Here is a 20646-nt window from a genome sequence, read left to right as displayed (position 1 = left end):
TGCAAGAGTAGCGCTACCAGTGCTTGGCTGTTACACTGTCATGCCGTTAAAATGGGCTGTGAGAGAAGAGAAGTGGAGAGAAGCGAGAGACGAGAAGACAAGATCACGCGAGAACTGACATGAGCCCTGACGAGAACAGAGAGAGACACACGTGAACGTGCGCACGCACACCATGGGCCAAATCTTTTTGGCCCTCCCGGAAGTCTTTTTTACGGCGCTGATTGGATGAATTGTATGTCATTCATGCTTGTAATCATATATCTTTAATCAGTGATTGGCTGTACTGCTTATTAGACCCGCCTTCCTTGGGCCAAATCCATTTGGCCCCAGAAAGTGCACGTGCAGCAGAGCAGCTGAGAGGTGCACTAGCAGAGAGTTCAAGGAGGAAAGCAGATATTTGGCGCAGTTATCCTATTTTACAAATATTACGGGTATATTCCATAGGTCAAAAACACACATATTGACAATTTTTATAATTTTTAGAATTTTTATAATTAATAATTTTATAATTTTTTTTTTTTTTTTTTTTTTTTGGTGGCTCAAGGTGGGTGGGGCCAGGCCCCGTGGCCCTCTATTGGCCGGCCGCCACTGAATATAAAAAAAGAAAGTCAGTTGATGATTCCACTGCAAAATCAACACCCAGCAGCAAAGCTACTCACACCGGTAAATCCTCCGCCTAAAAAGTGCCGTACAAAATTAAAACAAAATTATTTCTATTGTCATATTCTACCGAAATTGCCTGTGTTGAAAAATAAAATCTTAGTAATATGATAAGCATTTTCAGTCCAAAATGGCGGCAGCAGCTGTTGTCAAAAAAGCAAAAGAGTTTCATCTCTTTGCTTCTATACTTTGGTTCTAGACAAAATTTTGACCCAAACACAATGCATGCTGGGAAGTGTTCTAACAAGCTAACAACCTCTCAAACAAGTTGATTTGATAAGTTCAGTGAACTATTTGTTTTACATGTAGGCAACAGATGCTTTGTAGAAGTTCTGAAATGGTTCAACAACTAAGGAACACACAACTTTCTCTCTTTGTGTGTCGCTTCATATTGAGAGGTATAAATATTAAAGAAAAAGTCTAACATTTTGTGAAATACGCTTGTTTACATCTTACTCAGTCATATGAGAAGATGGGTATCACTATCATCTCTGTGTCCCGTACAGAGTTGGGCTGGGATGTGTGTAAAGACTGGACACAGGAGGGAATCAAATGAACAATTTAAAGCAGAAATGCACACTCGACAGAGGATAGATAATAGTCATATTTTTTTTTATTCTAGTAATATTGTTTCTGATAAAGACAAATGTTCATGCAAGAGTTTGGATAAAACATCACCTAACAAAAACACAGCACAGACATCCCTCTGAATGCGATCCTTGATTTTGGATCATTGTGGCTAATTGATGTAATAATGTCCCGATTATAGCAACTACAAAACATCTGACACTGAAAATACAGCAGGAATTTGATCTTTGGTAAAGATGAGGAAAAATAAGAGAAAAAAATGACATCATTGAATTTAAGAGGTCTTATAATGAATGAGGCAAAATCACTTCAATACAAACAAACAAATGAAGGTGCATTTAAACGCTGGAGGTCCATTGCTTCTTTTTATCAATATGGAATTCCCCTAAGGCACCATTCCCTTTGATGGAAAGACATTTCCCTACAAATTTAATAAAAACAAATACTGCTTCTGATACTTCAAACATCAGCAAACACTTGTAACCCATTCGCCAATTTTTCCAAACATCATTTCAGCTACATCAGGGCTCTGTAATAAATGAGAGAAATTAATTCATCATACGTTCTTAGGGATAAATGTTTTTATTAACCCTGTTTCTTGACTGTGTAACCTGCTCTGTAACTACTCCATCTTTCTGACTTTCAGCCACTTACATATCCTTCATTTCCCAGAGTCATCTTGTAAACACAAATACACAGCGATTACAAACATAAATAAATGTTCTGATGGTGTCCCTTAACGTATGTTACTCACTAGATGGGAAGTAAGAGGTTAGAAAAGAGGAACGGCAAGGATTCTGACATTATGAGAAACTACTAAAGCTCCTGTAATGACTTATTCTGTGTTTAAAATGAGCCCCTGGAGACACAACGGTTAAATCAACTACCCGACATGGAGCTGTCACAAATTTTGAGCAAATTTAAAGTTTCATGTCTGAGGAAAAACCCAAACAATCCTTTCTAACAAACAGTAACATAAAATACATTTAGACACAAGTCATCTTAGACAGTTACACCTCTAATGTCCTCGTCTATTCACAAAGAGATTGATCCAAAGTAAAGTGAAGAACTGAAATAGTTTGAGGACCCCATGAAACAAAAAAGAAAAGAAATAAAATAAAATAAAAAAAATAAAAAAGTGTAAAAAGCAGTTCGGACAGTAACTGAAGAAGAGGCAGTGACGGGATGAAGACCTGCCTAGCTGTCCACTGACTTTTCTTTGGTAATAACACATTGGACACAGTATGTTTTACAACAGCAGAGTAAAAATCATGAAGTAGCGTCTGTTTTTCTGTCTCCATCAGCTCTGATATCTTGTTTGCTTCATTCCATGGGGTCTTTAACACACTTTGTAAAATCTATTCTACTTTCATTACATAACAGTTCAAAAACATAATCCACACACTTGTTGACAACACTTGACAACGATGACAGTCTAGCTTTTCAGACATCAGAAATAAAACAGACTTTAGGGCAGCTCTTTACAAACTGGGGCAAAAGATGCAGCTGAGTATGAGGATGCATTCTACTACATGCTTTCACACAAACATGCTCTCTTCAAATGACAAATGAAACACCAAACATGTCTTCAGCTGGACTATTTTCTATAGAATCAGTTGAAAACAGAATAATGTAGGCTAATACTTTATTACTTATAGGAGTTTTTTCTTTTCTCTTTCCTCTCTGCTGTACAGAAGTCAGAGGTCAGGGACACCTGTTGGGACGGACTTAAACCTGTGTTTAGATGAAGGACGGTCTCCCTGTTCCCTTATATCACCCAACTGCCCTGAATGTAGATAAAATGTTGTGTCCACGCGGCTAAATTAAAGGAACAGTGTGTAACATTTCGGGGGATCTATTAGCAGAAATGTAATATCATATTTTATAACTATTTTTTCATTAGTGTATAATCAGCTGAAACTAAGAATCGTTGTGTTTTCGTTAGCTTAGAATGAGCCCTTCATATCTACATAGGGAGCGGGACAGTAGCCCAGAATGGACAAACCAAACACTGGCTCTAGAGAGAGCCTTTCACATTTTTACGTTACCTGAAGGCCACCGTAGTTCTCCGACACGCTTGTGAAACTGCGGTAACGTGAGCCGCAGAGGGCATAACCGTGGTACCGCCAGCCACAATCTGACTTCTGTTTCTCCTAAAGTAGTGTTATTATTAGGGCTGTCAAAGTTAACACAGTAATAAAGCGTTACTGCAAATTCATCATGGCCATTTTCAAAGGGGTTCCTTGACCTCTGACCTTCAGATATGTGAATGAAAATGGGTTCAATGGGTACCCACGAGTCTCCCCTTTACAGACATGCCCACTTTATTATAATCACATGCAGTTTGGGGGAGAAGTCATAGTCAAGTCAGCACACTGACACACTGACAGCTGTTGTTGCTTGAGTTTGCCATGTTATGATTTGAGCATATTTTTTATGCTAAATGCAGTACCTGTGAGGGTTTCTTTTGTTAATTGATTTCCAATGATAAATATATACATACATTTGTATAAAGCAGCATATTTGTCCACTCCCTTGTTGATAAGACTATTAAATACTTTACAATCTCCCTTTAAAGTGCTTTTTGAACAGATATAAAATGTGCGATTAATTTGCGATTGGTCATGGACAATCATGCAATTAATCATGATTAAATCATTTAAAGCGATTGACAAGTGTTACCATGGTTTTGCACTCAGTGGCTCATGTTACCGCAGTCTTGGAAAGGGAGGAGTGAGCGGAGGGGTAGTCAGTTGGTTGCAATTTGCAACCACACCACTAGATGGCGCCATATGTTACACACTGTTCTTTTAAGAGGAATGTTGATTTTCAAGGCAAACCTTGACGTCTTGAATGTTTAGCTCATCAGACACATTGGGTTAGTATGTTAGTCTTTTTTAAGTTTAGACAATTCTTGATCGCTGTTAGCATTCCTAAATGAAACTAATGGGTACAGACAGCTGTAGGTAAGCTGCAATAAAAAAATGTGTCTGATGAGAAAAATAGCATTTAAAATTTCACTATGATCTCAATATGAAGTAATTCTTTTTATGCTAATTCTTGTGAACAGATCATAACAGCATTGACTTTACTGAGCAACAGTGCAAAGGCTTATAGAACAAGTACAAGTCACAGTAACAGAGCAAGCTAACTGGCAGTCTTTTTAAGGGAGCGTGGCTGGAAATGTAAGGCACTACAGTCTCAGTGGGAGCGTCTCTGCATCCTTCAGACCTCCATTACTCTGCTTGCGGAGAAACTGATGATGGGACTGAGATGGAGGGACGTCTGTCCTCAATTCAGAAACTCTCAGAAAGTTTGTCCATCCGTTCATCACGATCCTCACATTCATAATATGCATAATCAGGAGAGCAGCTTCTGCAGCTCTGTGATCTCCATAGAAAGAGAGACTCCCTCCAGGCGTGACAGGCAAGGTACAATTAAAGGCTGGGCTCGCTGGCATGTGCTACTTCTCGGGTAGAGTTCAGGAGTGAGGACAGAGCATGAAGAAGCTGTACGGAGGAGACGAGAGGGATATCTGTGTGTGTGTGTGTACACTTACAGTCTAGTGAAAGGGCCCACGTGAAGAGGCCCTCTCAGTTTGGGAGAGGAGCAGGAGTTGGTGGTGAACGTGGAGGAAGGAGAGGAGGAATAAGGTGAAGAGGAAGCAGAAGAGGAGTCACCGCCACTGTTCAGGGTGAAGACGCTGGAAACGGCCACATCCACGATACCTTGACATAGCTCTGCATATAGTTTCCTAGACGGGGAAGAGATAATAGGAGTGTCAACTTGCCCTCACACTTTTGTGGCTTTAGAGCCAGAGGGAAGATACTGGTATCAGGTGAAACTAGAAAACCAGGAATCCATTGGAACCACCAACCATGTCATGCTAGCAGAAGGGCCAATGAGTCCAATTGTATTCATGTGTGATGATGTTAGTGCCCATAGTAGCCATTTCATTGTAGTGAGACTTTTTTTTTGGAACTTGACCTCACTGTATAAAATGACCTGTGGTGACCTCTAGGATAATCACAGCCTCATGAAACTTAACAACCACAAACTCAAGACCTACAGCATTCAGAGGATGGATGGCCTTCCTAGGTAGATTGACAATAAGGGGGTTTCTGAGCAGCTTACACAACACAAGTGCTCGCCATCCAATTGCCGAAAAATGCAATTCTTGCAGAAATCTCCGAATGTTTTTTGATTTCAAAATTGATTCCAATTCACAGCATGGCTTTTTCTATGGTGTTCCTCAAGGTCTTGGTGTCTTAATGTGGTATTTTGGAGGGATTATTGATCATTTTTATCAATTCTAGAGCGGTGAAAACATTTTTAATTTAGCACCAAATTTGTGTAGCAAATAGTATCAACTCAAAAAATCGTTGCAACAACTTATGAGACATAATAGAACATGGTGATGGACATCACAAACTTATATCATCGTGTTCTCAGCCCTGTTAAACTATTTTTTTTATTATTAATTAATTAATTATTTCTTTTAATTTCTGATTTATGACTACAACAACTTGGCACACAATACTGAGCTGCATCTCAAATTAATCTTCAGGTTCCCAGCTTTCGGATGATGTACACCACTTCTATGTGATATCTACTGCTGACCTGTTATCTCTCCTTAAAGACCCCCTGTCTCCCCTAAAAACGACTAAATTGGGAAAGAAAGGGGTGGAGTGGAAGAGGTTAATGAGTTTGATTTAAGTCTACTCACAGCCACAGCTAGCTGTGACTTATTTAATATCTAGCATAGGAAATGAATTCCCATGACAAGTTGGCATTAAAAAACGTCAAGTTCACTGAAGAGTCAAAGTTTCAGAAAGGAGCAAAATTCAAATGTCTAGCTTTGAAACAATGGTAACATTTTCAAAGCCTTCCTATTTCTGACTCCGACCCTCCGTGGAATAAAAACAACAAACAAACATTCAAACATTTCACCAAAGACATTTTTACATAAATTAAGGAAATAGATTCAAAGTTTTTCTTCTCCGTTTTGTCAACAGAGGCCAAAAAAGTCTGTCTAAATACAGACTGCAGGAATAGATGTGAAAACAGAAGGAGACACTACGCTGTATGAATTCTCAATGGAAAAACAGTGGTAAAAGCTAAAAAGTCAAACTGAAAGGGACACTGAGAAAGAACGTTACTGACTGTGCACAGGCTGGAGCTCCGTTGATCTCAATGAGCCACACTTTGAAGCTCTCGTCCACCATGAAATCAAATCCAAAGAGTTGGAAGCTCTGGTAGGACAGGTGCTTGGTGCTGATTGTCGGCTCAATACACGTTAGACAGCTCCTATGAAACCAGACAGCAAAATCATTTCCAATCATCTGGCAGCTCAACAAACACCTACTTCCTGCCGTGTGCAAACACTCGATACAATTCATTAGGAAAGTTTCTGACCTTTTAAGACCTTTACTGCCATTTGAAAAGGAAATGCACAATAAAAATGCTTCCTGCCCAGGACCCACCTTTTCCTTCAAGTGGCAGTAGCTAGGATTTGTTTGATAGATACCTAAGTCACATTTTCACAAAACATAAGGGAGCTAATTAGAGAGGAGATCTGACTTAAATGGCTATCTACAAAGTAATACATCACAATTAGTAATATTAAATACTATATATGTACTAATATTAATAGAATATTAATTGTGATCACGATTTTGGCTTCCTACAATTAAAATAACATGTTCGACTGCAATATTGACGTTTAAAATGCGTGCTTTGTTCGTAAAAAACTCTATCAACTGTGATGTTTTGGCTTCACTTTTGGGGAGCTGTCATGCTGCTGCACACACACCCTACAGTACAGAGGCAGCCTGTAAAAGTTTTTTCCTGAATGTGGCAGCTGCGGTCCAGATTTGAAAAGTAGAAGATTAATATAGGCCTACTGTATATTACTCGTTTTTCCCGTCTGCAAAACAAACATGCACTGAATTCAGGTGAAGAACCATACTTTTAAGTCAGATTTTGCTGCAAAGATTTGTTAATTAGCAGAATATAGCACAACGTGGAAGAGAAAGCCGTGCTCTCTTGATTCAAATTTTGGGTAAAAAGTTTTGGTACATTTTTAATTTGACTTGACAACTCAGTCAGTCATTTTCAAAAGTAGCGTTTGAAGAATGTCTTCAACCACACAAATATGCTAGTTTTTGTGTATGGATACAGTAGGTGACTGATATGTAAATTTAAAAAAAACCATTATGTATTTCAGCTTTCAATGTGATGTGTGAGAGCTAAGCTATGCCTTCTAATAGATGAGGTTATAGTTGCACTGATTAATGCAATTAGTTCTCTGATTCCAGCTTCTTAAATGTGAATATTTTCTGGTTTCTTTCCTCCTCTTTGACAGTAAACTGAATATCTTTGAGTTATCGACAAAACAAGACACTGGGAAACTTTGGGAAACACTGATCGATATTTTTTTTTTTTACCATTTTCTGACATTTTATAGACCAAACAACTATTTGATTAATCAAGAAAATAATCGACACACTAATTGACAGTGAGAATAATTGTTAGTTGCAGCCCTAGATGAGATCCAAAAATAAAAGAAAAAAGCCAGAAGGACCTACTTTATGACCTGCTTGATCTGAGGTAATATGGTGGTCTCCAGGGCGACGTTGTGAGTGTTGAGCAGGTACAGCCTGAACTCATCGAAGAACATCTCGTTCCCCTCCTCGTATCGTCCGTAGTTGTGGGAGTGCTCCTTCTGGATGCAGTGGTTGGTCAGGTGGCTGGTCATATCCTGGAGGTCGGAGCTGTTGTAGGGCTCCGAGGACGTCCGCAGCACACCCTCCCGGTATAAATAGATATTGTACTGATGGTCCACTAGCACCCAGCTCCTATAGCAGTAGCATAACACAATAACAGCCTCTGTTACAACGTCCAGACAGACTAGCACATCATCCTCTGTGCGTTAAACATACAATACTTGCCTGATGTCAAACTTCCGATGTCCCGGCTGCAGAAGCAGAGGTTTCTCCAGGTACTTCTGAATAACATGAACCTGTCCCTGATTATCAATGTACTCCAGCAGCTGATTAGCATCATGGGATATCAAAATACCAGCACCTGTTACAATAAAAACAAACATGTAAAGCTGCCACTAATACCACATTTTAAAACTGTAAACAATACAAGCACATAAAAGGGGATTCATCAATAGGAAATGTTGGCCTTTAGCAGAGCAAAACTCTACAAAATAGCTCAGAAAGAGTATTTAATCTAATTGATTTAAGTTAATATAATTTAAGAAGGCACCAAAGGGAAAATGGCTCACTAAGGCTTACTTGTATCTTGGATTTACAACCAATAAGACTTTACCTTTAGCTCCAGCAGAAGACTTGGCTATCCACACTGTGCCCTCCCCACTTTCTTTTTTCAAGTGATAGGAGGCCAAGAAGACTTCTCGCTCATCCGTCTTGGGATTGTTCTTCAGATGGCTAATGCCATTCGTAGCTGGAGCAACAGGGGTGTTGAGGTTAGTAGGATAGATGATGTAGGACTCTGGAAGCCAGTTACAGGAGTCGGACAGCTCTGGGCTGGTCTTTATTAGCCTAATGGTAAAAGAAGGGAAATGGTCAGCTAATGCAACTCCCTTTGAATAATTCATTTGAACATTAGTAACATGAATGCCAGCAAAAGATAAAAATGTGTCTAATGAGACAGTCTCATCCACCAAAACTTGATGGTCTCAAGAGAACTTGGGAAAAGGATCTAGAAGGGGAGATAGCTAATGAGACGTGGAAAGAAACTGTGGGGTCCCGGCGTAGGACGGAAGAACAGACTCGGTTAATTACATATAGGATCATTCATAGGGGTTATTGGACTCCCTGTAAGATGGCAAGACTGAAACTACGGGATTCAAATACATGCTTGAGCTGTGATAGGAGCAGAGGCACACTCCTACACATGCTTTATGAATGCCAAATGACTTGGAACTTATGGGAAAATATAATAACTTTCCTCAATAAAGTGCTTGGAACAGAGTTGCTACAGAGCCCTGCGCTAGGTATAATAACAGAGGGAGTGAGACTAGACCAGACTCTATGGTGCAGATTGGCCCTTACTACAGGTTGTAGGATTTTGCTCAGACACTGGAAAACAAAAAATATAATCCCTTTTAATGAATGGGTGGGAGAAATTACCAAAATAGCCAACTAGGAACAATTAATTAATTGTTAAACTGAACAGACAAGAGATATTTTTGGAAATATGGGGCATGAATACAGTATTGAAGGATTAACTAAGGAGAGGCTGATAACGTTATATGTAAGATGTTATTGTCATGATGTATGAGAGTCACAAGCATTGTAGATAGATAGATAGATTTAAAGGGACTGTTTGTAACTTCTTACACGTATAAATCACCCGGGTCGGTGTCCCATGTGCGTTCGCATTTGCAGGTGAAATATAGAGTGATTTCGTGGTTTTAGCTGACGTGTGTCGCCTCACTGTTTTGATTGATGCTCGTTCATGTCTATGTAGAGCGAGCACAAGTGCGAGCCCGACGCTGACTTTCGTTCACTTAACGGCCACAGGTGTCGCTGTTAACAAGCATTTCTGTTTCTTACAAACAGTCCCTTTAATTTGTTGTTGTTGTTTTTTTCCCTGTGGTCTTATTAGTTTTATTGTTACTACTGTTTTCTTGTTTGTTTCTGATGTCTTTGCTCTGTGTGATGTAACTTGCGGAAAAGCAATAAAAAGATGCAGATTTTTCATTTTAAAAAGACAGATACACACTTGACCAAGGATGCCTTTCTGCAAAGCTTGTCTGCTCCTCTGTAGTAATTCACCAGCTGCACCAGTCCTGGTTCATGACCTGTAAAGTCCAAGTGAGGGGCACATTTTTTTTTAATGCATTAAAACACACTAAACACACATCTAAATAAGAGACACAATCTTTCCACAGGATGCCTGGGAGCCCTGCCCAGTCACAGCAGCTGTCTCATCCTGAGTGGGTGTGCACACCAAATATAGCAGACTTGTTTTCTGTCTGCTGTCAAGCATCCTATGAAATAAGACATAAGATATTTACCCAGACGTCCAAAGGGCAGTCTGTTCCGTTCACCAAGCATTAAGTTGAACCTGGGATTGTCTCTTTTCAGCCTCTTCCATTGTCCAGTCGAGAGGAGGATTTTGGAAACTTCTGCATAAACAGTGCTGTTGTCGTCACGCGTGACAAATGTGTACATCGGGGTATTCATAACGCCACTGCCGAGGGGGGAGTCTATAATAATAAAATGTAATAACTTAGCTGTCTGAGCTAGTTATGATGCTGTCTGGTTGTCACTGCAGCAGACAGACCAGTTCAGGGTTATCTCCTCTGTCCGTGCCATGATGATGAGTCAGTCATATCCAGCTTTAACTCACAATACTCCCATTCAAAAGGCTGGGGCTAACATTAATAAGTATAAAACACTGTAACATGTGAAGGATAGCTATTTAAAGCTGCTGCACAGACGGGGTTCCTTCACTAAACCCCCAGACAAGGGTGTGACTGACTGACTGACTGACTGCTGCTGCTGCTCCTGTTATGGGTTGATAACCAGTATGAGCTATCCTGGAAACCCTTTATCCGGTATCTCTCCTCACAGACAGAGTCTTTAACACCGAATATAGTGCAAAACATTAACTAACTACCTAGTTAGCTACACAAATATCACAAAACGCAGCCTATTTCCCCCCAACCCGGCGGCGACTGCTTTCTTTCTCTGAAAGCTCAGCTAGTCGCTGTCATCCAACGTCGACAGCGTAAACAAAAACGCTTCTCAACGGTGCTCAACGGTTGTGGGTAGTGTAGTTCACGCGTACATTAATATTAAGAGTAATTGATATTTAAATGTTTCTCATACACAATACAACGAAATAAACACACTCTGGAATGTAATTTATGTAAACGAATACTTTATTTGTATTAATAATGTATGTCAGAATCTGAATTTGACTGAATTTCAACCAACGGTGGTACTACATTTCCCAGAATGCAACACGATAAAGCGACACTTCTCCGAAGCTCAGCAATCGCTGTCGACAAAAAGCACAACGGTTGTGGTTAGTGTAGTTCACGCGTACACTAATATTAAGAGTAATTGATATTTAAATGTTTCTCATACACAATACAAGGAAATAAAACACACTCTGGAATGTAATTTATGTAAACGACTACTTTCTTTTATAAATAATGTATGTCAGAATCTGAATTTGACTGAATTTTAACAAAGGTGGTACTGTATTTCCCAGAATGCAACACGATAAAGCGAAGCTTCTCTGAAGCTCAGCAGTCGATGACGTCCAACGTCGCAGCGTGCTCAACGGTTGTGGGTAGTGTAGTTTACGCGTACACTAATATTAAGAGTAATTCAAATTTAAATGTTTCTCATACGCAATACAAGGAAATAAAACACACTCTGGAATGCAATTTATGTAAACGTATACTTTTTTTTAGGAATAATGCATGTCAGAATCCAGTGCCCGACTACATTTCCCAGAATGCAACACGATAAAGCGACACTCTAACGTTACATTTATTTAGGCGCGTTGTGGCCACCAGATGGCGGTTGTAGACCTCACTAACAAGTTAGCAGATCGGACCGTTGTGTTAAAACAAACCACAGAATATACATTTTAAAACTCAAGAAAAACTCAGTAAGACTGCGTGTAGTTTATAATGTATCGTCATCAATCAAGAAGATTTACGTGGACAATTAATAATTAATAATGAATAATAACAAATTAACAGGTCGGAACGGTTCTCTGGGCGGACCCGGAAGGAATAAATAGAGCACTAGTGATGTGTATTTCATGAACAAGTCGTCTCTTTCAGCCGGCTCTTTTAAGTGAACGATAAGGAGCCGGTGCACGGTGCACTGACGGTCTACAGGTACAGAGCAGGAGGGAGAAGAGGAGAGAAAGAGAGAGGAGTGCGGTGCGCGAATAGCAGACAAGATGAGTGACAGTCGGAAACGAAGCAGCATGTAAAATTATGGTATTCTGGAAATTATAAGGTTTAGTATAATTATATTGAATAATTTAAGTGATATGTGCACACATACTAATCATAGGTCAAAACAGCTAAAGCTAAATTTGGCTGAATTATAGAAGGCAGAAGTGGTAAAACGAAGAGCCGTTTGGGACCCGAAAGAGCCGGCTCTTCTTGGTGAGCTGAGCCAAATGATCTGGCTCACTAAAAAGAGCCGGAATTCCCATCACTATGGAGCACTCCTTAGTTTTGGGGTCCCGTTCCGATATTTCCAAATAACTTACTTGCTCAGCTTAGCTTCTTTTATTATTAAAATATTTTCATCCTAAATCAACGTTTTGTCAGATTGAATGCGGATAAACCTATGGTTCGTTTTGGCTGGAGCTCCTACATTAGGTGAAAGCGATCCTGAAAGTCTAGTTTAGGTTTTACGAGAACGAATTGGTACGTGACCGGAAGTCGTACTGCCGGAAGAAGAAACAGGCGGCGGGAACAACTCAACTGCGAATTAAAGTACAGCAGCGTTTACAGCAGCGTTAACAACATTATAAAAGCCTTGTGTATGTAGTGAGTAGCACCTCTTTATTTTATCATAATATCAGAAGATATCCCTAATAGTAAGTGGCGTCCGTCATCCTCAGTATTGTGGCCTCTGTTGTCTGAACATTAGTAGTATAGACTGTTGTCATGGAGACTAAGATAGGTCTCCCTGTCAGTTGAATGAATGGCATCTTAAAGGTCCCATGTCATGCTCATTTTCAGGTTCATACTTGTATTTTGTGTTTCTACTAAAACATGTTTACACGCTGTAATGTTAAAAACAAACCTTTATTTTCCTCATGCTGTCTGCCTGAATATGCCTGTATTTACGCTCTGTCTGAAACGCTCCGTTTTAGCGCTATTTGACAGAATTGCAACAGAATTGCGTTGCTAGGCAACAGCTTGGGTCCATTTGTACTTCCTGTCAGCTGATGTCATTCACATACACTGCAACCAGAAAAATAAACTGGGACACATTTAGAATGTTTATGTTTAAAACTGCGTAAATGGTCTAAATATTGTATATTTGTGACATCACAAATGGACAGAAATCCTGACAGCTTTTTTCAAATGCAGAGTTTCTGAATACGGGCTGTGTGTATTTCCCTGTGGATTGAGCGTTTTGATACACAGTGTTTATATAGGACTTAAGCCTGCTTTATGATAAATAAACATGAAAATCTCACTTTTTTATAATGTGGGACCTTTAAGGTGCCATGCAGGACCACTGCAAGACAGCAATTAAATGACCTTTTAAGCGACTTTTGAAACATTCGACAGATGAACAGTTACAGTTACCTCAATGTGTGTAGAGGTCAGGGGTCTGAAATTAACTTTGTTCACTTCCTGCCACTGTGGCTGACAAGTATATTTTTTTGTGTCTTCCACTCAGAAATTTTCATCTGCCACTTTTGAAATCTCTGCGCTAAATGAAGGAATAACATTTTAGATCTGAAGTCATTCAATATTCAACATATTTTACATAAAAAACATTATATAGTGGGGCCATAAATGTAGATCATTCACATATATTTTGGTTTTGCCCTGAAGTTGCACAGTTTTGGGGAAATGTTCATAAGGTTATTTGCAAAATTCTGGGCTATGATATACCCAAGTCATGTATAGTACTGTATTTTGGTAATATGACTGGAAATACTGTGTTAAGAGAAGACGGATACCTGCTGAAAGTGTTGTTGGCGGCCTGTAAGAAGGCCATTATGAAGAGATGGTGTAAGGCAGAACCACCTACACAAGATGGATGGCTGAAAATTGTGATTGAAATATATGATATGGAATTGTTAACCCATAGGATAAGAACACAAGAGGAGCAATGTTGATAAAAAAACAACAACATTATATACACGGTAAATTACAGTGTTTCAATTACACCGTAGCTTCCGGGGTATCCTAATTTTGGGGGGAGGGAGGTTACTGTACACAGTACTGTACTGTACTTTGTTATTGTCATCTGTAGTGGTTATTTGCATAAAAACACACTATTTAAATGATTATGAATATTTAAATATTTATTTTGATTCCAAAAAATCTTAGTAAGTTATGAAGTTAAACAGGTCATAATTCCCTCTTTAATATATATTTTATATTGATGTGAAAACATCTCCTACAAACCAAAAACTTAATTTTACGAGATTACATTTGAACACATCATGATAACATTGTTATTTACCTTCGCCCAATGGTCATTTTGCTGAGCAGACCGTGAACGTCTCATAATAATAACTCAATGGCACCTCCGTTAACGTTAGTAGCTCTGCTATTTATCCAGGCAGGACAGTGCTGCCCACTGGCTGCTAACAGCTAACGTTACGAACACTCATCCTGTTGATATCAGCACGGATTTGTTGTTCACAGTGTCGCTTTATCAGGGAAAAATAGGGTGTGCCCCTCAGGTTTAGTAGCACCATGCTTTTGAGCGCTTTTTTTTTCTGTTCGCCGTGTCTCCGGTCCAAAACAAACTGAAACATGATATGGCGCGCGTAATGATATGGCGTGCGTAATGATACGGCATGCGTAACTGTGGGAAAGCATCAATAAGAGGAATCGATTGAGACAGGCATGAGATGCCAAGGAAGCGGACAACTACCGTTCTCTATTCCATCACTAGCATTTTCCCTGCCTGCCAAAGTGGTGGATGTCCTGATGATTTCACCTGCCACTGCCAACAATTTACCCGCATTTGGCTGGTGGCGGGTGCTAATTTCAGACCCTGGTAGAGGTTATCTCTGCTTTAAACATTGAGGTGTGGAGTTGCAAAGACATTTACCAGGCAGGAGGGTCTTAATGTACAGATGCTTATCATATGCCTGTACATATATAACTTTTCAGGGATGGTGCATACCTTGGCTTTTACTGAGGTCATGTATTTTTAATAGCTTTTGTCCCCTCTCCTTCATCAGACTGGAGCAGGCCAGGCATGAGTGGAGCACACCTGGACGAATGGCAGAGGAGGTCCTTTGACATTTCATCTGGCAACTGTACACCTGAACAGACGGCCGATGCCTACCGGGCCCACATCCTCTCCATTCAGTATGCATGGGCAAGCTCCCAGCTCTCTCAGGCCGGCATGGCCAGCCTGCTCAGGACCTACTCGGAGCGCTACGCCGCAGTGCTGGACTCGGATGACCCCCGCACAGGGCTTAACAACTATGCAGACAGCGCGCTGCATCTGGCCCGCAGTCAGAGGAACTACAGTGACAAATGGGAGTCGTCGCTGACCACGGAGAGTGTGCTGGAGCTGCCCTGCGTGCAGAGGATGAATCAGGCAGGGATGGAGGGAGGAGGCTCCCTGGTGGCACCTGGAGATGTTAACATACCTGTGGGACAAGAGAGCAGGTCATTGTTCAAACCTGTAGGTCCACCTCAGCCTAAAACAGAGGTTAAAAACATAACCTGTAATCCTGCTACTACTTTAGAGAGGCCTGGAGGCTCTGAGGGGATGTCAGGTAATCCTAACTCATTCTCCCGACCTCCAGCCCGACCACCGTCTGCCTTTAGTCATTCTTCTTCAGTTCTTCCACAGGGAAACCCCGGCCCTGCAGGGGGCACACAAACCTATCAGTCCTCCTTTTTCCCCACCTCCAACCCATCTAAGCGGAAAAATGTTTACAACCCAGATGGAGGGGATGGTGGCAGGGGGCAACACGGAGGTCAAGCAGGCGGTGACCCGCGAGCTGGAAGCAACTTTAAAACGGCTCGTGAGCAGTTTTTTGTTGACCAACAGAGAAAACACTCCAACCAGCCCCAAAGAGGTCAGCCCGCTGGGATGGCAGCAACTCTGAAGAAATCTCTGGGTGCCAACAGGCCTCGAGGCACATTTTCTAAATTTGTGTCACCTATTCCACGACAGGAGGAGGAAGAAGAAGGAGGGGCGAGCCGTAATTCCAATCAGGAACCTCAGATCCTGGATGAGCGTCTGAAAAACTTTGAGCCAAAGATAATCGAGCTGATCATGAGTGAGATCATGGACCACGGGCCTCCTGTTTCCTGGGACGATATAGCTGGCCTGGAGTTTGCCAAGACCACCATAAAGGAGATTGTGGTTTGGCCTATGCTGCGCCCTGACATCTTTACTGGCCTCCGTGGTCCCCCCAAAGGCATCCTGTTGTTTGGACCCCCAGGGACGGGAAAAACTCTGATAGGAAAATGCATAGCGTGCCAGTCAGGTGCCACCTTCTTTAGCATCAGTGCTTCATCGCTCACATCCAAGTGGGTGGGTGAAGGAGAAAAAATGGTGCGAGCCCTGTTTGCCATCGCCCGCTGCCACCAGCCTGCTGTCATTTTCATTGACGAAATTGACTCGCTGTTGTCCCAGCGGACAGACGGGGAGCACGACTCATCGCGTAGGATAAAGACCGAGTTCTTGGTTCAGCTGGATGGAGCGGCCACGGCAGCCGAGGACCGCATCCTGGTGGTGGGCGCCACCAACCGGCCTCAAGAGATAGACGAGGCCGCCCGACGACGCCTGGCTAAGAGGTTATACATCCCCCTGCCTGAAGCAGCCGCCCGTCGGCAGATCGTGATTAACCTCATGACTCAAGAGAAGAACCACCTGGGAGAGCAGGAGCTGGAGAGCGTGGTAGCCGCCACCGAGGGCTTCTCAGGGGCTGACATGACTCAGCTGTGTCGAGAGGCAGCGCTGGGGCCCATCCGCAGCATCCAGCTCAGCGACATCGCCACCATCGCTGCAGATCAGGTGCGACCAATCCTCTACATCGACTTCCAGGAGGCCCTGAAGACGGTACGACCCAGCGTCTCATCAAAGGACTTGGAGCTGTATGAAAACTGGAACCAGACTTTTGGATGTGGACGTTAAGCGCGGCTCCTCGTCCTGATTATTCCTCTGTTAAAGCTATGGATGTTGTTTTGAACTGAGATGAGATAAACATTTCTGCTCTGGAGAAATCATACATCTAAAATATTTTCTTTGTTGCAGTGGGTGGACAAAATAGCAGGAGCACTTCACACTATTGCTGAAAATAATGACCTCCCAATTGGATCAACAACTCTGTGACATAGTCTCACCCAAAAGCCCCAAAAAATAATAAGCTTCACAAATTTTCTAAATGCAGAGATGTGTGTTAGATTACATTATATTGAGCAGGTGTTTCTGGTATTTTGTCCACCCCGTGTGTCCAACAGTTCATTTTAATTGATTAGTTAATCTCTTTATAACCAGTCTGATGTTTCCTTACTTAAAGACGATTGCGACTACACTGGGACGATGTCTTAATATCGGTTTTGGAAATGTCTGAAATGCAGCCATATATATATTTATTTATCCTTATGAGAGACTGAAAGGTTTTTTTTTCTGTATGGAGAAATTGCTCTGCAAATTGTTCCCAGCAGTTTGCATTATGTATTCAAATTGTTTTCAGCAGTTTGACTGTTTTTGTTTGGACATTCATTTTACTGTTGCCTTGTGGTTCAGTGTGAGCGTTAAGCACCATGTTATGTGTTTGAACATGTGTTGCAGATGAAGCAGTGATCTCTGTTTACATTCGTTTTATAGCGATTAGCATCCTTTTTGTAAGACTTTGAGGATGAACATTTAACATCTATCTCATATACTGTATGTCAAGAATTGCTCTTGTTTGTTTCAATTAATTGCATTGCAAAAATTGTGTTGTTTTTTTTCTAATAAATTGAAATGTTGCCCTCATGTGCACATTTGTTTATGTTTCACAATTGAAACACATCAATAGTAAGTTTATCTCTAGCGTATTGTGGCATTTGCCCCAGGGTTTGAAATTACCACCAGCCAAATGCTGATACAATATGCAAGTGGCTGCTAGATTTGCTTCACTCACCAGCCAAAAAAAACAATTGTAATCTATTGAGTGGCTGGTAGATTACAAAATCTACCAGTGGCAGGTGTGGCAGGTGGACCAAAAAAGTTAATTTCCATCACTGATTTGCCCACTTGATCTTCCTTCTCATCTAATCCACAGAGGGAAGTGTGATCACTGTTGACGCACCGTTTGTTTTGGTCAGTAGTTGCACGCGTGTCTCCGGTGTAGATGGCGTGTTTCCAATGCGTGGCCCTTTTGTCCTCTGTTGTCAACAAAAAACTTGCCAAAGTAGGCTTTATCTCTTCAAATAAAACACCACCATCATTACCTTCGCTCACGGGCAAAAACCATTGACCACACCTGAATCAAATTAGTCTACGATGGCTGCCCACAACGCCGCTCCTTGGTCACCACTGAAATGGCTCCAACTATCACTTTGTTAAGAGCTTTATATGCACATCTCTAGAGCTGCCACAATTAATCGATTCGTTTTCAGCTATTAAATTAATCGCCAACTATTTTGACAATTGATTAATCGCTTTGAGTATTTTTTTATTTTATATATATATATATTTTATTTTTTTTCTGGTTTCTTTACTCCTCTATGACAATAAACTGAATATCTTTGAGACATTTGAGGATGTGATCTTGGGCTTTGGGAAACATTTTTCACCATTATCTAACATTTTATAGACCAAACAACTAGTCGATTAATCAAGACAGATTAATTAATGAAAATAATCACCTCTATAATATTTTGCCTCAAGTCTCGTTGTCCTGAAATGTTCCTGCGGCTGGATGTGCTAATCATATCCACGGAAGTTGGGCCACGCAGAGAGTATCCTGGGTCTCATGTTCAAAAAACCTGAAAGCTTTGCCTCCCTTCCTGTTAGTGATTAACACAGCAGAGGACTCAACAGGAAAATCTGTTACTGCAATACATCCTTTTTATTAGACACAGAGGTGGAAGAAGTACTCAGATCCTTTACTTCAGTAAAAGTACTAATACCACACTGTGAAACTCTTTTACATGTAAAAGTCCTGCACTTAAATACTTACACAATTAAAAGTATGCAAGTATAATCATAAAAATGTACTTAAAAGTATTAAAAGTAAAAGTAATCAATGCAGATAAAGGTCCCCTGTGACTTTTATACTATTATATATTATATCATTAGATTATTATTAATCATGCATTAACATGTAATCAGCATTTTAACGTTGAAGCTGGATGTGTTGAGCTAATTGCATATTACACAGGGCTGCAACTAATGACTATTGTCATCATGGATTAATCTGCTGATTATTTTCTTTATTTCTTGATTGATTGTTTGGTTTGGAAATCTTTCAAAACTGTAATTGTAAATTTCAAAATAAATACAAAAAAATAATTAAAAAGAAAAGCAGCAAATCCTCATTTCTTCTTAATTTTTTCCCCCCTAAAATTCTATAAAAAAACATATTGGACATTTTGTGGATGTATAATTCATGAGTAGTTTGCAATAAAAGTATTAAAAAAAAAAGAAATATTTTTGTATGAAAAAGAATTTAAAAGATTATCAAAATAGATGGCAATTAATTCATATCAATGAATTAGTCAATTAATCATTTCAGCTGTTTTCATCAATGTTTTATGTGCAAAAATCTTGCTAAGTAATAAGTAACTTTAGTGAGATAAATGTAGTGAAGTAAAAAGTAAAATTTTTCCCTCTGAAATGTAGCAGAGTAGAAGTACAACGTAGCATGAAAAGAAAAGACTCAAGTGAAGTTCCTCAAATTTTACTAAAATACAGTACTTGAGTAAACGTATTTTTTTTTTATTACATTCCACCACTGATTAGACGAGTAGCATGAGCTCCGTAGTGTTAATAAATACGAGGGCCACTTGCTCTCCTCCACACAGCAGAAACTTGGTAAATCCATCGCCAAGTGGTCAACAGATTCTCGCTGGTCACACACACACTATGCTATGGTGGAGCACCATTATAGATTGTGCACACATGAAATGAAATTCTCATGTAAATTTAATGAAACAATCTTTGAAAATCTGGAAGACCATGAAAAAAGACTTTCATTTATTTTTCATCTTTTTGTCAAGTCCCTGATAAATATTTCAGACATGTGTGGTTGGCCACTGTATTGAAACTTTGTTGAATTAGCCAGCATCGAAAGTCGTCACACACACACACACACACACACACACACACACACACACACACACACACACACACACACACACACACACACACACACACAACAACCCCGACCCCCAACCCTGGGCGTCTCCGAACACGGGGACTCCTCACAGCTGGACCTGGACAGATGCACAGAATTCCTCTGGTGCTGCTGGGATCCACAGAGTACGGGCTGAAGACTGCTTAGCCATATGGTGGAAGCTTGTAGCTCCATTTGACTCTGTGGCTGTGCAGCAATAACACACATCACACAGCGTCTATTGAGAAACGTGTGTAATTTCATCGCCTATGCTCGTTAGTCAAACTTTGAATACTGACATTTGAAATCAAGGTAGAGATGTATCAGTTGATGTGTTAT

General features: G+C 40.5%; 2 protein-coding genes across 5 annotated transcripts; one reads left to right on the top strand and one right to left on the bottom strand.

Annotated features, from left to right (window-relative positions):
- Window positions 1–1253: 1253 nt before the first annotated feature.
- On the bottom strand, window positions 1254–11011 carry ttl (tubulin tyrosine ligase). Its single transcript, XM_074646822.1, has 7 exons — window positions 10301–11011; window positions 10006–10084; window positions 8587–8819; window positions 8199–8334; window positions 7836–8105; window positions 6412–6555; window positions 1254–5002 (listed from the first exon to the last, which is right to left on the bottom strand). The coding sequence occupies exons 1-7, from the start codon at window positions 10467–10469 to the stop codon at window positions 4804–4806; spliced, it is 1230 nt and encodes a 409-aa protein (XP_074502923.1). The 5' UTR covers window positions 10470–11011; the 3' UTR covers window positions 1254–4803.
- A 1464-nt stretch (window positions 11012–12475) lies between these two features.
- On the top strand, window positions 12476–17581 carry fignl1 (fidgetin-like 1). 4 transcript variants are annotated; one of them, XM_074646810.1, is made up of 2 exons: window positions 12476–12757; window positions 15202–17581. In XM_074646810.1, the coding sequence occupies exon 2, from the start codon at window positions 15219–15221 to the stop codon at window positions 17115–17117; it is 1899 nt and encodes a 632-aa protein (XP_074502911.1). In that variant the 5' UTR covers window positions 12476–12757; window positions 15202–15218; the 3' UTR covers window positions 17118–17581. The 4 variants fall into 4 exon arrangements, with proteins under 4 accessions (XP_074502911.1, XP_074502910.1, XP_074502909.1 ...); XM_074646809.1 differs by having other exon boundaries at window positions 12476–12804; XM_074646808.1 differs by having other exon boundaries at window positions 12477–12811.
- Window positions 17582–20646: the final 3065 nt, after the last annotated feature.

This window comes from Sebastes fasciatus, chromosome 9 (genome assembly GCF_043250625.1).
Source record: "Sebastes fasciatus isolate fSebFas1 chromosome 9, fSebFas1.pri, whole genome shotgun sequence".
Lineage (NCBI taxonomy): Eukaryota > Metazoa > Chordata > Actinopteri > Perciformes > Sebastidae > Sebastes > Sebastes fasciatus.
Note: the sequence above shows the minus strand (reverse complement) of the source record. Positions and strands in the feature narration are given on the sequence as shown.